The sequence below is a fragment of the Ailuropoda melanoleuca genome, chromosome 10 (assembly GCF_002007445.2).
Source record: "Ailuropoda melanoleuca isolate Jingjing chromosome 10, ASM200744v2, whole genome shotgun sequence".
NCBI classification, from domain to species: domain Eukaryota; kingdom Metazoa; phylum Chordata; class Mammalia; order Carnivora; family Ursidae; genus Ailuropoda; species Ailuropoda melanoleuca.
Genome location: NC_048227.1, coordinates 60,783,125 through 60,800,867, shown reverse-complemented (window position 1 = coordinate 60,800,867; position 17,743 = coordinate 60,783,125). Strand labels below are relative to the sequence as shown.

The 17,743-nt window shown below is 36.9% G+C and overlaps 1 protein-coding gene across 5 annotated transcripts in view; it reads left to right on the top strand.

Annotated features, from left to right (window-relative positions):
* REV3L (REV3 like, DNA directed polymerase zeta catalytic subunit) overlaps positions 1 to 17,743 on the top strand; it is a 170,700-nt gene that overhangs the window by 120,496 nt on the left and 32,461 nt on the right. For all 5 annotated transcript variants that reach the window (XR_004628083.1, XM_034668994.1, XM_034668992.1 and 2 more), the window contains exons 21-23: positions 6,236 to 6,354; positions 15,522 to 15,663; positions 17,332 to 17,576. Coding sequence is in view for 4 of the 5 variants with exons in the window: in XM_034668994.1 (XP_034524885.1) it covers positions 6,236 to 6,354; positions 15,522 to 15,663; positions 17,332 to 17,576 (506 nt within the window). In the remaining variant the exon portion in view is untranslated. The remainder of the gene's footprint in view (positions 1 to 6,235; positions 6,355 to 15,521; positions 15,664 to 17,331; positions 17,577 to 17,743) is intronic.

Sequence of the window (17,743 nt, the reverse complement as noted above, 5' to 3'; positions counted from 1 at the left end):
TTAATATGCTCTTTATTAAAAATAATTTGTATTCACTATTAAAACAAAATGAATGCAGACAACTATGTAAAATGAAAGTGAAATCCTCTTGTTCTCTCTAGAACATCTCAACTGTTGCATTCCCCCAATATAGTTTACAGTTGAATGAATATCTTCTGTGCCTTGTTGGGGTTTTTTAAATTTTGCTTATTTATTAATATACTAGTTTTCACTGTCCTTTTTTTAAGATTTGATTTATTTATTTGTGATAGTGAGCACAGATGGGGGAGGGATAAGGGGAGAGGGAGAAGGAGAGTCCTCCCTGAGCAGGGAGCCTGATGTGGGGCTCAATCCCAGGACCCTGGAATCATGACCTGAGCCAAAGGCAGGTGCTTAACTGACTGAGCCACCCAGGTGCCCCTTCACTGTCCTGTTTAACATAAAATTACTGCTGTTCCCTCTGGACTTTGAATCCTCAGTAACAAACAGTGCCTTTTAAATAGTGCTTATGACATACTTGTTGACTGCTTGAATGAAAGAATAAATGACTCTTCCCCCAAGAGATGGTGTTTAGAGATCTTCTGGGTATCACCTTAATCCACGCCTTTTGAGAATTTCCCAAGTACCAAATACTTATTCATTGCCATCTCTACTGCACAAATTTGAGCCTGGGGTTAGATGAATTAAGGGTATAGCTGAGTGGTGCCTGGGTGGCTCAGTCCGTTAAGCCTCTGCCTTTGGCTTAGGTCATGATCCCAGGGTCCTGAGGTTGAGCCCAGGGGCAGGCTCCCTGCTCAGTGGGGAGTCTGCTCTTCCCTCTCCCTTTGCCCCTCCCCCTGCTCATACTCTCTTGCTCTCTCTCTCTGTCTCATAATAAATAAATAAAACTCTTTGGGGGAAAAAAAAGTATAGATGGTTCCTCTATTTTCACAGGCAGAGAGGTAGATTATATGGTTGTAGATGTTGGTAGGTGGATGTGGCAATGAGAGTCTGTGAAAGTTCTCTTCTGACTGCTTCAGTTTTCTCAGTAAAATAGCAGTGTTCTCAACTGAGAATACACATAGTGGAGGGACTTTTGTTATCTAGGAGATTTCAAGAGTGGTTAATTAAAATATAGCATAAAAGCTAGGTAGCATGGACAGCCCATTTGAGATTCACATCAAAAAATTAAAAGTGATCACCTGCCAGCTCTGTTCAAATTCACAAACGTAAGTAACAGAGGATTAGATTCAACCACAGCTCACAAGCAAAGGGTTGTAGCTTCATGGAAAAATAATTGATTAGTTAATCAATTACAGAGCAAGAGAGAGGCAAAGAAAGAAATAATATGTGCAAGATTGTGATTACGATTGTGCAGTTTGAGCTAGATAAGGAGCAGAGGGAGGTTGGGGTACTAGAGGGAGTAAACTACAAAGATGGGAGATAGAGAATAGGATACATGAGATTATGGAGGGGGTAATTATTGGGGGTAATAGAACTTGGAGTATGATCATGGGAGTGGGTGGCTAGGGTGGGATGGAGGCAGTGACGCGTGAATTTGCCTTATACCTAGCTCTCTGGCAGCAGCGTGGAAGAGGACAAGGTTAGAAGTAAGGAAACCAGTGAGATTATTGGGGTAGCTCAAATGAAAATTGGCAGTTGGATAAGGATTCAGAAAACAATTTGAGGATAAATCCACAAGAATTAGATGTACGAAAAGATGAAGAGGAGAAGGTGTCAAGAATAATTATCAGGGTTCTGGCATAGATGATTTAAAATCACAGTTAGGTGGAAAAATGTAGGGCATGAGGTATCAGTCAGATAACCAGGTGAAGATAGGAAAGTCCCAAATATGTAAATAGGAATGTAAATAGGGGGATGCGTGAGTGGCTCAGTTGTTAAGCGGCTGCCTTCGGCTCAGGTCCTGTAGGGGCCCAGGTCCTGCAGGATCGAGCCCCAAGTCCATCTCCCTGCTTAGCAGGGAGTCTGCTTCTCCCTCTGCCCCTCCCCCTGCTTGTGCGTGCGTTCTCTCTCTCTCTCTCTCAAATAAAATTAAAAAAGAAAAATGTAAATAGGAAAGTCCCAAGTATGAGGTAGAGGTCTAGATTAGAGATAGAACCAAGAAGGGACTGAGAGAGTGATCAGGATTGAGCCAAAAGACATTTTTGTGAACGAAAACATTTTGAGGAGTAGACAGGGGAATCAGATCCTAAAAAGAGGTCATAAGATGAAGAACCAGAAGAGAACACTCCCAACAGAGCTACTAGGAAAGTCAGGTGTTCCACACAAGCATGTAAGCCTCCCATTATCTCAGTTTGGCAACATTAAGATCTGTTTCTGATGTTCCCTATCACAGTTTTAGTTTGTCAATAAGCATGTCAGGTGCTTTTAAATAAGACAATGTGATGGGCAATGAGGATTATATAGAAGTAGAATACTGTACTCGCTCCCATTCATATATTGCTTTTATCATTTACAGACTTGGTCATTTTTATATTTTGATACAAACTATAAATAAGACAACAGAGTAGTGAGGTACTATTCCAAGTAGAGAAAACTGAAGTTCACAGAGATTTAGTGACTTGTTGAAAGCCTCGTTAGCTCGTAGGAGTCAAGACTCAGACTCATTGTAGGCATGCTGTCTGTCTTCAGGAAGTTTAGTGTATATTTTATTTTAAATATAAATATGTATAAAATAAATATATAAATAAAAATTATATAAAACAAAATATATACTAAGCTCTCTGAAGACAGCCTTCCAGTGTCCTAGAAATTTTTTTTTAATTTTTTAGAGTTTACTTATTTATTTGACAGAGAGCACAAGCAGGGGGAGGGGCAAACAGAGGGAGAGGGAGAAGCAGGGTCCCCGCTGAGCAGGGAGCCTGATGCGGGACTCGATCCCAGGACCCTGGAATCATGACTTGAGCCAAAGGCAGACACTTAACTGACTGAGCCACCCAGATGCTCAGTCCCAGAAATTTCTTATATCTTTATATGGGTGGTGGTTACACGGTTGTATAAATACATAAAAATTCATGAGTTCTTCACCTTAAATTTTTGTACATTTCATCTTTATTTTCTCTGTTCCGCTGCACTAATTCTGACTGCCTCTCCCAGTTCTGAGTAAGTTTATTTCTGAAGTGATTATTGTGTTTTGCACATTGACTGCAGCTGTGAATGGAAAAGTGTAACCATACCTCTATCAGACCATTCCTTTATCAATAAATAAATGTACAAACATTGTAACACTTTCTTTATATCAATTCTGACTTTGCTCTACATAGTACATTTATCTAATGTTTATCTTACTTAGATTTCCCCTGAAAACAAGTAACTCCTACTTCATATTTCTGGATCCATATTTCAACTTCTAGAGTAAATCACTCTCCAAAGATTGGAACATTCTGAAGATAGATCATCTTCATTCATGAGTTAATGTTTCCTTCCTTTAGTTTTACTCACAGCTGGGATAAATATGCTCCTGTGACATCAAGAAGACTCAAAGTAGAGTAGGTACCATAAGGTTCTAATATTTGTTTAGTCTTAATCCAATTTGTGAAATTGTTCTGTTTGAAATAAAATCAACCCAGAACATAGATCTGCCATCTGTCTCAGATATTGGGAACCAATTTCTTAAGATTTTAAGTTTGAGTCACAAAATCTGCTGGTTAATCCTTATAGGTCAACTTACATAGCAAGCTTCAAAATTTTCCCTAGTGAGAGAGCTACAGGACAATAAGGTGACCTTTTCTGTAGAGGTTTTTTTGATTGCTTATGTTAACCAAGATGTATACTCCAGCAAAAATTTAGATTTGGTCTAAAGTGCTATACTCTGTATTAGGTAATCATGTAACTACCAGAGATCAGATGTATAGCTCCATTTTCTAAATGGGAATTAGGGGGGGAAAAAATGAAACTATTCATTAACAAGTAGAAGAGTCACTCAAATACAGGATTTGATAATAAGGTGAGTTATTTTTGAGAGAAGTACTCCAGGCTAGTAATGATTGTTGGAAAAAATGGTGATTTACTTCCAAGATAATGGGTTAGTACCTGCTTTATACTGGTGAGTCTAGACTAGGCTTGTTCCAAAGTTTAAAACTCTGTGTGTATGCACGTGTGTGTGCTTGCAGGTATACTAATTGCAGTGCTGTCGTTCTGGAGATTGATAGAAATTATAGATAAAGACAGACCAGTTTGGGTCACTACACTGAGATAAGCCTTTAAAATTCAATCCCTGCTTTATACTTGCTGGATTGTAGAAGTGGAAAAGAAAATATTTTAAAATTATAATGTACAATGTGAAGTACTTTTGAACTATTCCTCCGAATCCCAAGTTGACCTAAGAATGAGAACAGCAGATTCCTCAATTTCTATTTTGCGTTGAAATGCCTGCTATTGTCTAGATTGCTTGTGTCCTGCAGGTGTTTCTGAGATAGCATTTGGGTAAGGTATGTTTTATGAATTTGGGCCCTTTTTTAGTATTCTTCACCCATTAACATACTTTTCCTACGTGTTTTTTAAAAGATTTATTTGAGAGAGCGTGCATGAGTGGGGGGTGGGGCAGTAGGGGAGAATCTTCAAGCAGACACCCTGAGATCACGACCTGAGTTGAAACCAAGAGTCGAACACTTAACCGACTACACCAGCCAGGTGCCCCTTTTTCCTACATATTTTGAGGATGGGGAAACATTTCTGCCATTTCCTTTTAATCTTTTGCTTTGGGATGAAATTAAGTGACTCTATAATGTCCATGTATTGGGTCTTAGTACCAGTGTAATTCTTGGGAGTAGGATGAATGCCTGCCCTTAACTAGATAACTCATTCTTGAATCTGTAGAATTCTGTTAATCAGCATGTCTTCATGGACCAAAAAGTAAGTATGGAAAGGATAGAAAATTAACTTGCTTAAAAATGTTTTTTCTTTTTTTTTGCATGTAATTCAGATTTATTGAAGTACTGATGCTAAGTTATACAAAGTTGTACCACTTTAATTAAGGCTTTTAGTTTACATTTGGCCACCTCAAAGTAATTGTAATATTAGGTTGGTCAATTTAAATATTGTGACTCCCTGTTGGATAGACCCACAGTCTTTACACCCAAACAGTTAATGCATACAAAGCAACAAGGCACTGTTAAATAAAACAGCAACTGTTACTGCAACTTAGGCCTTGTGACCAGTTACACATGATTAAAATTACTTCCCACATTTGCATCCACCGTACTCATCCTCCATTTAGCATCTCAACCAAAACATTACACGTGAAACAATCACTAACAGGCAAAAATACTAAACCTGTATATTTGATATTGCAAATACATTGAACGCATGAGCAAGCAAGGGATTCACAGTGAGAATCTACAGCTGCAAAAGCCTGAAAATTATTTACAGAAATTGTTAAATCATTAAACTGTTTGCAAATATATGCTTCTTGGGGCGCCTGGGTGGCTCGGTCGGTTAAGGATCTGCCTTCAGCTCTGGTCATGATCCCAGAGTCCTGGGATTGAGGCCTGCGTGGTGCTCCTTGCTCAGTGGGGAGTCTGCTTCTCCCTCTGCCCCTCACCCTGCTCATGTTCTCTCACTCTCCCTCTCTCTTTCTCTCAAATAAATAAATAAATAAAATCTTAAAAATATATATATACATGCTTCTTGTTGTAGATCCCCACTATACACACGACTGTAAACATTGTTCCCTATGTAAACAAAAAAGGAAAGATACAATAAAAGATTTGAAAAGTCTGGACATTTCCTTCCCAACAGATATTAAAGGCAATTTCTAAGACATTATATTGACAGAACTATCATACTGTAAAAATGCTTCTGTCAGGTGTGCCTGGCTGGCTCAGTCAGAAGAATATTCAACTCTTGAGCTCAGGGTCATGAGTTCAAGCCCCACGTTGGGTGTAAAGATTACTAAAAAAAAATAAACTTTTAAAAAGTTTTTTAAATGCTTCTGTCAGTATTTATATTGGCATAGAGTGTAAAAAGAAGTGGTAAAAACTGAGATCTCTTAAGTATGTCATGACCAAGTTGAACTCATCTGGTCTGATTGTTTTCTAATTAAATATTTGCTTATTATGAGTATTTCTGTCTAGAAGGCCTAATATACATAGTTTTAAATTATTTATGATTCAGTTGTAACAAATCATTTTTACAGGGAGCTTTCATATCTACTCTGAAAAGTTTGAGGTAATATTCTGGATCTTTTAGAACCAAATTTGCACATAAATACAAGCATTATTGTAATGAAGTCTTGGTTTTGTTGGGTTTTTTTTAGGTGGCTCTAACTAACTACACCTTTGAAAATGTGAGCTTTCATGTTCTTCATCAGCGTTTTCCTCTCTTTACCTTTCGAGTCTTATCAGATTGGTTTGATAACAAGACAGATCTATACAGGTAATGTTTTATAACTCTGAAGAGGATAATATCTCTGTTAAAAATGAGTATTATTAGAGTATAATTTACATACAATAAAATGCACACATTTAAATTGTATTGTGCCATGACTTTAAAAAATGTATACACCCCGTAACCACTACCCCAGTCTAGATAGTGAACACTTCAAACACCCAGGAAATTATTGTAAGCGTTGCAGTCAACCTATCTATCCCTTCACAACCCAGGTAAGTACTAATTGAATTTCTATTATTATAGATCAGTTTTGCCAATTCTAGAATTTCATATAAAGAGAATTATTTATAATCTACATCTTTTTGTCTGGCTTCTTTCAAGAAGGCATAATAATTTTTGAGATTTAGCTATGTTATTGCATAAACCAGTAACTTGTTCACTTTTATTACTAAGTGATATTCAGTTGTATGAATATACCACAATATATTATCTAGTCACCTGTTGATGGACAATTGGGTTGTTTCTCGTTTGAGGCTGTTATGAATAAAACTGCATGCCAGTCTGTGTGTGAACATACATTTTCATTTCTCTAGGAGTGGAACTACAGGGTCATATGGTTAGTATGTTTGATATTTTAAGAAACTGCTAAATTGTTTTCTTTGGTAATTCTGCAAGTCAGCTGGCAATAAAGTCAGCCTTTATTTATCTGAAAATGTCTTTATCACATCCTTATATTTGAAGGATATTTTCAGTGTCCAATAATTCTGGGGTTGAGTTGTTTGGTTTTTTTTTTTTTCTTTTACCATTTTAAAGATTTCACTCCCTTTTCTTCTGGCCTCCATTGTTTCTAATGAGAAATCAATAGTCATTCTCCTCATTTTTCCAGTGTATACAATGCATTTTTTTCAAAGTCCGGCTTCGTGAACAGCTGACTGCTGTTGTTCCTCTGTGTAAGGTTTATAGTGGAGGCAGGGGCATTACTCAGCTCTCCTTATCCAGAGTCAGTCTTTAGAGGTTCCTATTTTCCTGGGGCTCAGGGATGAGACTTTCTCAACAGTCCTGCACTTTCCACAGAGCAGTGGACCTCTGCTTTGTACTATTGCCAGGTCTTGGCCCCAAGCAGATTTCCTGACGCACCCGGCGAAGATGGCTTTCTGCTTCAGTTCCTTCCTCATCAGCGCTATTGCCTTGCCTGGAATCTATGATGGAAAGGTTCCCTGGCTCTTTTCCAGTGGTAGCCAGCTGTTGCTTATTACTCAGTACAAGGCCCACAGTTGGAATAGGGGAGGTTGCCTGCCCTTCCCTTCAGGTGCAGCTCTTGCAACTACCCCTTTCCCAGCAGCAGACATCTTTTGCATCTTCTCTTTCCCAAGAGATAGTGGTTCTCTGCTTAAATCCTGAGGATTAGAGTTTCCTGCCAGTTCCACAGCAGCTCAAGCCTTTGCTTCATATGAGAGAAAAGTCAGAGGAAGATTCAGGATTTCATTCCTTTGTGCCCTGCCCCCAGTCTTGGTGGTGGGCCCGAGGAAGAATACTCCTCTGGTATCTGGGGTTCCCAGTGATTATGAACTGTCATGCTGGCCCATCCATGACCTTTAAGAATTTATTAGCATTTTAACTGTTTGACTCTTAAGTGCTTTTATGACAGCTGCCTCTGCTGCCAATGCTCTGCCAAAGATGAAATAAGTTATGTGTCCTATCTATCTTTAGATGTATTTGTCACCCTGTAAAATTTAGTTCACCTGATTCTCTTGTAACCTCAACTTTCTGACAGCCTCAAGAAAACAAGATTTTGTAGATTATCCGATGTTTATTATTGTTAGACTGGAGTAATATCCTTTTGTAGCTTTCTTTATCTGAAACAGAACTCTGCGATTTCTTTTTTTCCTGGTTGCTTTCAAGGTTTTTTCTTTGCCTTTAGTTTTCAGTAATTTCACTATGATATTCCTAGATGTGGATTTTTAAGAATTTAACTTTCTTGATGTTGTGCTTCTTAGATCTTTGAATTGATGTTTTTCATCAAAGTTAGGACATTTTTGGCTATTTCTTTAAATATTTTTTTCTGCCCCCACTTGTTCTTTTCTTTCTAAGACTCCAAATTACATGTGTATTAAACTATTTGACAGTGTCCCACAGATCTTTGAGGCTCTGTACATTTTTCTTCAGTCTTTTCTCTAACAACCTGTCTTTAGGTTTAGTAAGTTCCTTCTGTCATCACCAGTCTGCTGTTAAGGCCAGCCAATACATTTTGTATTTCAGTTTTTGTATTTTTAGTTCCCAGATTCTCATTTGGTTCTTTCTTTTTATAGTTTCCATATTTTGTGGCCCTGTCTATTCACTCATTAAGACTATATTTTTCTTTAATCTTCTAAATATTTTTTCCTTAGATTCCTGAACATATCTGTAGTAGTTACTAAATCCAACATCTGCCTATCTTGGTGTTAGTTTCTATTCAATTGCTTTTTTTCTTAACTAAGTCATATTTTTTTAAAACTTTATTTAAATTCAATTAACATATAATGTATTATTGGTTTCCGAGGTACAGGCCTGTGATTCATCAGTCTTACGTAATAACTGGGTCATATTTTTTGTTTGTTTCTTTGTATGATTATGTAATGGATATTGTTGATGTTCTGTTTATAGATTCTAGATTTTTGTTATCTTCCTGTGAAGCGTGTTATTTTTGCTCAAGTTGGCAATTCAGTTATTGGCTGATCACCTTGAACTTACGTAAACCTGGTTTTTATGCTTTCTTAAGGTGATTCTCTGGAAAGCCACAGTGCTTTCTAAGCCCCTCAAACTTGGCAGGATTCAATCTCCAAACTTGATCCCATTTGCATATTGCTAGTGCTTGGTTTTAGGTTTGTCTAGAGTGGGCCTTACTCTAGAAAAAAATACCTCCTAAGGCATGGTTTTTCCAGACTCCCAGCTGGATGTTCCGCTTGTTAATAAAGGAATAATGAGGTCTCTCCTCTCAAGCATTGCTAAGCCTCCAACTCCAGCAGTGTCTGAATAGTTCCAGTCCAAACCCAAGCTCACAGCAGCTGCTTCTTAGTAAGCCTCATATGGTTTCGTCTTCCTCATTTTTAGCACAGCCCTGGGCCAGTTACTCACAGGAAACCCCCACCTGTATTTCTGACTGCTAACCTCTGCTACTTGCACAGATACTCTGTTCTTCAGATTCTAACTATGAACTTCCTGAACTCTGATCTTTGCCTCCTCAGCTTAGCAAGACAGCTTACTTAAATTCTAGCATACTGCAGTATAATTAGGAAATTGTCTCCACATGGTCTAGGGTTCACTAGCACAGTCTTACATTGCCTATTGTTCATTGCCCAGAACAATTACCTCAACTGTTTTATCAAAGCAGGAAAGCTAGTCCAATGCCATTTATTCCATCATAGTCAGAAGCGAAAGTTCCCACCTCTACGTTAAGTTGAAGGTAAAATGATAGTAATAAGCTTAGAAAATAGCTATAAAAAGAAAAAAGTCCTGAAATTAATATGTCCGATGTTTGAAATGAATGAAGCTCTGCTTATAGAATTTTAAGGCCACATGATGGGGAGGATGGAAATATAGCCTTAAAAACAATTTGAACTATTTGGGGGAACTACTTTCTGAGCATGTCCTCTCCAGTCTCTTTTGAGGAATCTCAAGGAAGTGTGAAGTCACAGAAAGCACTAAGCTTATGATCAAAGCCTTATAAAAATAGAAGTTTAGGAAAAGTTATCTATCAGTAAATAAAATGAAACTTTGATTTTTTAAAAAGATTTATTTATTTGAGAGAGAGAGAGAGAGAGAGAGTGTGTGTGTGTGTGTGTGCGCGCGCGCGCATGCACAAGCGGGGGAAGGAGAAAAGGGGGAAAGGAATCTCAAGCTGACTCCCCATTGATCATGGAGCCCAATGTAGAGCTCAGTCTCATGACCCTGAGATCATGACCTGAGCCAAAACCAAGAGTCAAAAACCAAGAGTCAGGTGCTCAACCGACTGAGCCACCCAGCCGCCCCAAAGTGAAACTTTTAATATTAAACTTAACATTGAAAACTACATTTGATGGTTTATTTATGAGCCCTAAAATGCAGTAAATGCATATTTTGCTACCTCTAATTAGGCATTATCTAGGATAAATAATTGCTTTTGCCAAGTGAGATAGAGAGCTGGATCTAACACACTACGTAAAGGACTTGAACTAGACATTGGACCATTTATGTTAGATGGCTTGTTTTACATGGAGAGACCCGCATACTCTCTTTCTTTGGAGATACTTTGGAAGATCACACAATTTTATTTTTAAATTTAAGTGCATTCTTACCAACAAAGTAAGTCATACTTTTAAATTTGCATTTGCTAAAAAAAAATAATAATTTTCATTTGCTTTCTACAATGTTTTAAGTAATAGACACATTTTTTTGTAAATTGCCTTGGAAATTAAAGGAACTTGCTAGTCAAGAATTTCTTCTATTAAATCTGTTTGTAAAGCATGAAGGAGCCCTGATTATTATCATTTTGTTTTTGTAAATTCAAATTTCGTCTCCTGGAAGCCTTCGATTTATATAAATGAGTTATGTTCTCAGAGTTGTGTTGTTAGAATATATTTTTCCATAAAATGTTATGTTCCATGTTTAGATTCCTCAATCAGCTTATAAAACCTTCCTAATCCCTAATACTAATGATCTAGGGAACTCATAGTAGCATTCTGATTTCATCTGCTTTCCAAGCAATAGTTTTGAATACTATTCCAGTTTCTGAGGTAGGAGCTATGTATTGGTAGCAGAAGGTTATGTAGCTTAAGATGATAATATTCAAAATTTTTTTCTTCATTTCTAGGATGTAGAGCCAATCCAAAGAAAAAAGTTCAGAATAAGTGAGTTTTTACTTAGAATTCTTAATTCTTTAACTATTATTGTCACCTTCTTCTTAGATGGTCTATCCCAGAAAATACCCTGTGCCCTCAAGATGCTCTAAGTTCATCCATTCAGCACCTACCCAGGTCTATCATGAGTAGCTTATACTTTGTATTTCCCTTCCTCTTCCCCAAATGAAAACTTGTATTTGGGCGCCTGGGTGGCTCAGTCAGTTAAACATCTGCCTTCAGCTCAGGTCATGATCCCAGGGTCCTGGGATCAAGTCCCACGTCAGGCCCCCTGCTCAATGAGGAGTGTGCTTCTCCCTCTACCACTTCCCCCTGCTTGTGATCACTCTTTCACTCTCACTCACAAATAAGTAAATAAAATCCTCTAAAAAAATAAATAAAAAATAAAAACTTGTATTTGCTTATTATACTTGAGTTTCACAAAGTGTTAAGAGAATGGCATAATTCTTTAACAACAAAATTACCTAACAAAATTCTACTTTGTCACATTACTTTTTTTAAAGACCACAATATAATTCCATTCTCTTTTTATACCGTGGGGCGACCCAAATAGAACTAGAAAGTAGGAATGAAGGTAATCTTATTTATTTTTTTAAAGATTTATTTATTTATTTTAGAGAGCAAGCAGGAGGAGTAGAAGGAGAGAGAGAGAGTCCCAAACAGACTCTGAGCTAAGCGTGGAGCCTAACAAGGGACTTGATCTCATGACCCTGAGATTACAACCTGAGCTGAAACCAAGAGTAGGTCACTTAACCAGCTGAGCCACCCAGGCACCCCGTGAAGGTGATCTTATTTTAAAAGATTGCTTTTTTAATTTAAAATGTCCACTTTTTAAATACTTCAAAAATGTCAGGAAAGGTATCGAGTGACATCAGCAAGATGGTGGAGTAGGAAGCCCTAGATCCTCCTTCCCCTATAAACACACTGATTCAGCAACAATCACAGACAAACTCCCTTTGCGAGAAATCCAGAAACTAATTGAAAGACTCCTGTGCCCTGGATGAATGCAGAACCAGACTCACAAATGCTGGTAGGGAGATTTAGGAGACCCTATTGCCAGAGTCCCTGCCTCTGGCCCAGAGCCATAAGATCAGAAGATGGCCCATAGCTCTCTGTTTCTCCCAGAGGAGGAGAAGGGTTGGTTTGCATATCTGGTACCCCAACTCTTCCAAAGGGCTCTGACAAGTTCAGCAGTCTAGCTGGCAGAGCCAAATGGAGATAGTGGCATGAGCTGGTAGATGATATAGATCCTCCCCACTGCTCAGCACAAAGTGAGTGAATGGCAAATCTCACCTCTTAGCTTACGCCTGGGGAAAGAAAGAGATCCATGCATCCAGTGCCCCACCGCCTCCATGGCTACACTAAGAACTGACATCTGTCTTTCCAGTCTGGGAGCTCTGACAGGTTCAACACAGTCTAGCTGCCTAGAGGAGAACAAAGACAGTGGTTTGGACTAGCAGACACCATAACTCCACCTTCTGCTCAACAAAGAGTGGGTGAACAGAAACCACAGCTGCCTGCTTCTACCTGGGAAGGGAAAGAGTTGGTAGAGGCCCCCAGAATCTCTGGCTGGGATGATTGGTGGAGGCCTCCTGTATAAGGCTAGTCCATGAAGACTGGAAGAAGTACCTGCTTTGTCTAATGTAGAACACCAACATAGAGAGTCAAGGAAAATGAGGAAGCAGGCAAAGATACTCCAAATAAAGGAAGATAAATATCCAGAAACTGACCATAATGAAACAGTTATATGATTTACCTGACAAAGAATTAAAAATTATAGTCATAAAGATGCTCATAAAGGTCAAGAGAACAGTATATGAGCAAAGTAAGACTTTTATCAGAGATAGGAAATTTTGAAACATACTAAACAGAAATCATGGAGCTGAAGAACACAGTAACTGAACTGAAAATTTTATTAGAAGAGTTTAGCGGTAGACTAGATTAAGCAGAAGAAAGAATCAGAGAACTCCAAGACAGGTTATTGACCACCCATGTGGTCTACAGAAAGGATGAGTCATTAGATCCATTTTGTTTTGTTTTAAAGGGACTGACTGAATCCACACATAATGTTATCTCAGATTCACATTGACAAATCTGTATTATTGAAGGATTACCTTAATAATCTAAAAAATACATTAAAATGTGATATAAATTTTTGCCTATCAAAACTAGTAATAACTTAAATATTATAATCCCCAATGTTGACAAAGATGCAAAGAAAACAGGCACTTTATCATCACTAGCTTGAATGTAAATTATTAAAACAGTGTGTCACTATGTATTAAAAACTAAATCAGGGGCGCCTGGGTGGCTCAGTCCTTAAGTATCTGCCTTTGGCTCATCATGATGCTGGGCTCCTGGGATCGAGCCCGGCATCGGGCTCCCTGCTCAGCAGCAAGCCTGCTTCTCTCTCTCCCACTCCCCCTGCTTGTGTTCCCTCTCTTGCTGTCTCTCTTTCTCTGTCAAATAAATAAATAAAATCTTAAAAAAAAAAAAAACTAAATCACAGCAGACCTTTTGACCATATCTAGGAATTTATCTTAAGGAAATATTTCAGCATCAGTACATAGACTTAGCTATAAAGATGTTCATCATAGCATTGCTTGTAGTAATAAAAGATAATAACAAAGCCATTAAATTATGTTATAATCATATAATAGTATATTCAATAGCTATAAAAATATATGTGGGAAAATAGTCACAATATATTGTTAGAAATGCAAGTTATAGAACAGTATTTTGTTTATTTAAAAATTGAACATAAAGTTTTTAGGACAGCTTTTTGTTTAATTCTTTTTAACAGTTTTGTTCAGATACAATTTACATACCATATAATTCACCCATTTAAAGTGTACAATTCGGTGATTTTCATGTATTCAGTTGTGCAACCATTACCACAGTGTATGGTAGTATTTGCATTACCCCAAAAAGGATCTCCTAGCCATCACCCTCCAGTCCTTCCTTCTCTACTCCCACCCCTATTAATCTGCTTTTTGTCTCCATAGATTTGCCTGTTCTCGATTTCTTATAAATAGATTCATATAATATGTTGCCTTTTTTGACTGACTTCTTTTAGTATATGTTGTCCAGATGAATTCATATTGTAGCATGTGTCAGTACTTCATTTCCTTTTATTGCCAAAAAATATTCTATCATGTGGATATATACCACATTTTGTTTATTCATTCATCAGTTGATGGACACTTGGGTTGTTTCCACTTTTTGGCTGTTTCAAGTAGTGCTGTTAAGAACATTCGTGTATAGGTTTTTGTATAGATGTATGTTTTCATTCCTGGATATATACTGAGGAGTGGAATCAGTGAATTATATGGTAACTCTGTGTTTAACAATTTGAGGAATTTACCAATGCAACTGCACTATTTTACATTCCCACCAGCAGTGTGTAAGGGTTATAATTTCTCCATACCCTCGCTAACACTTATTATCAGTCTTTTTTTATTACAGGGTCATTTTTTCCTTATTTTTATGTTCATTTTCCAGTTTTTCTGTATTAGTCATGTATCGTGACTTTTAAAACTTTTTTTATTAAACAGTTACATGACTGTATTGTTCTAAAAGCCATGTAATTAAAGATTGCAATATATTTGAACCTTAATATTTGTTAAATGAACACATTTTATTCTTTATAATATACCTTTAGATTATTTTTACATTTTAATATTCAATCAAAACTTTTGTTCATGGCTTTGGTGGAAGGTTTTTTGTTGTTGTTTGATTATTTTCTTAACAAAAAAGGCAGTTGGTAAAGAGATTAATTTATGTAAAGATTTAAATCAAAAAACAGAATATTTGTATTTTCACAGAAAATACTGATCTGACATATATTTACCCCAGGTATAATCTCACTGAAGTTATTTTCCTAAATCGTCACCAAATTACTGTGTTTCTTCCCATGAACAGATAGTAGGCATGCTTTTAGACTGATATTTACAGTGATAACTCAAAGCCTCCATGTTCTTTAAAAACCTATAGATGTGATGAATTATAATTGTATAATTATTGCATCAGCAGTAGCATCTAAGAGAGTGTTAATTTTTTATAATAAACATAGAGTAACAACAAGCAAAATACTGAGAATAATTATCCCTACAAGTACTATTTTAAACTTTGCATATTTTCACTAGGTTTTATGCCCTTGAAATATTTGAAATTTTCTAATGTTTAACTCCTTTACATATTTTGCTAATGGCTCACATCATGACTCCCTCCGTAAATCCTCATTTTTAATATGTAGGTTCTGGCACAATTAAAAGAGTACTAGTTTCCAGCGTCCACATTTTCCCCTAATGTTCATAGCATGGATTCGCTTTTCAACAGATGGAAAATGGTTGATCACTACATTAGCCGTGTCCGTGGAAATCTCCAAATGTTAGAACAGCTGGACCTGATTGGGAAAACCAGTGAAATGGCTAGACTCTTTGGCATTCAGTTTTTGCATGTACTGACAAGGGGTTCACAGGTAGGAAATCAATTTTCTTACACACTTGAAAGTTCTCTGTGAGTGACATACTTTTGAGATGTTTGAAGTGATTTGGTATTTTGAATTTTCTATGTGGTACTAATATATAGCTGGTTAATCAAATCTTGTCGTTTTATTTTCTGGAAAAGCTTTAATTTCACTTAACACCTTCACTTTTTATTTTCTCTGCATACCAACTTTCTGGCCACTGCTAATTTTTTCATGCTATTAAAAAACTAAATGACTATGTCCCTGGGATGACATTTTGTTCCTGAATATTGTGAGTCTGATTAGGGAGGCCTTCAAAGGCCCCTTAAAACTAGGGAAGAAGCAGCAAAGAAAGTGCCTCTCTTGTTTTACATTCCTAATTTCAGCATGTTCTAATTTCCAAATAAAAGTTTGTTGTAAAAATGAAGAGGATTTGGGAATCAGTGTAAGTAGCTATATCACTTTTTTTTAAGAAGCTAAAGAAAAATAGGACCTTAGAAGTAATTTAATTAATAACTTTTTAATTAATTTCCCACAGATATGATTTTGTCAAATGCATCACCCAAAAAGATTTCTTGCATTCATTCAACAAATATTTATTTGAATACCTTTAGTGTGTTAAATAAACACTGTGCTAGGCATCAGGGATACTGCATTAATTCACTCAGGTTCCTTAACCTCATAAAATCTTTTATTTTAGTTATTTTAATTAGCGTAAGTCTATAACATTCCCCCAATCTATCAGTTCAGTAAATATAGCAAAAATAGAGTTCTAATTACTTTGGCATGTTTATTAATAAACAAAGTATGTTTATTTACTTAATTATATTGCTTATAAGCTATTTATGTCCCCCACAAATTTTAAAAATGATTTGAGCTGGCTTTATAATAAGAGGGAAAGATACCTTAGAACAACGTAAGAACATTTCTGTGAACCCATGCTGATTCTTATGAGTGCTTTCCTTTTCTAATACTCCAAACCATCTGCATAATAGTGGTTATTATAAACAATCAGTAATTGCTTGATTCAATTTTGTGGGGGACTGGTAGTAAGCTACCTTTCAATTCTGGAATCCTTGTGTTTCCTTCTTGGAAAATTGGAGTAACATTTATCCACCTCAAGTCTCCTGCCTTTCTTTCTCTAATTTTCTCAAATAAATTTCTCAAAGATCGCTGGCCAACTTTTCAAATGAAATTGTTAAACTGTACACTCTTTCTTACACCTGTGTATTATTACATAGATGTTTTTAAATATAAAAAAATCTAATTTTGTCTTTCTAAAATTTGACTTATTATATAAGTTATTTGATATACTTTACAGTTTTTATAAAAGTTACAGAATATAGGAAAAGGATTTATGAATGTTTCCTACGGGTACCTGAAAGCTGACTAAATAACCCATAGTATAACTGTATTGTAAGAATGCATCCTTGGGGCACCTGGTGGCTCAGTGGGTTAAGCGTCCGACTCTTGATCTCAGCTCAGGTCTTGATCTCAGGGTCATAAGTTGAAGCCTACTGTTGGGCTTCACGCTGGGTGTGTAGCCTACTTAAAAAACCTATAAGAATGTAGCCTTATTCAGAAGAGTAAGACATCCCCTAAATGATTATCATATATTCAAAGACCAATATGTTTCAAACTGTTTCTTCTTTTCTTCCTACTTCACCTCTCTGCCTGCAGTACCGTGTGGAATCAATGATGTTGCGTATTGCAAAACCAATGAACTATATTCCTGTGACACCTAGTGTACAGCAGAGATCCCAGATGAGGGCTCCACAGTGTGTTCCCCTAATTATGGAGCCTGAATCTCGCTTCTATAGCAACTCTGTTCTCGTTTTGGATTTCCAGTCACTATATCCTTCAATTGTGATTGCATACAACTACTGTTTTTCCACCTGCCTTGGCCATGTGGAGAACTTGGGAAAGTAAGGGTTGTTTTGTTTTGTTTTCATATTTATAATTATGTTGTGCTTTGTACTTCTTACTAAAATTAGACTTTGAGTGTCTCTTTGCACTTGATACTGTCCTTTTGAACAAGATGAATGGGCTGTAGCACAGCTAATTCATTCTCTGTAGTTACCTTACTAATTGA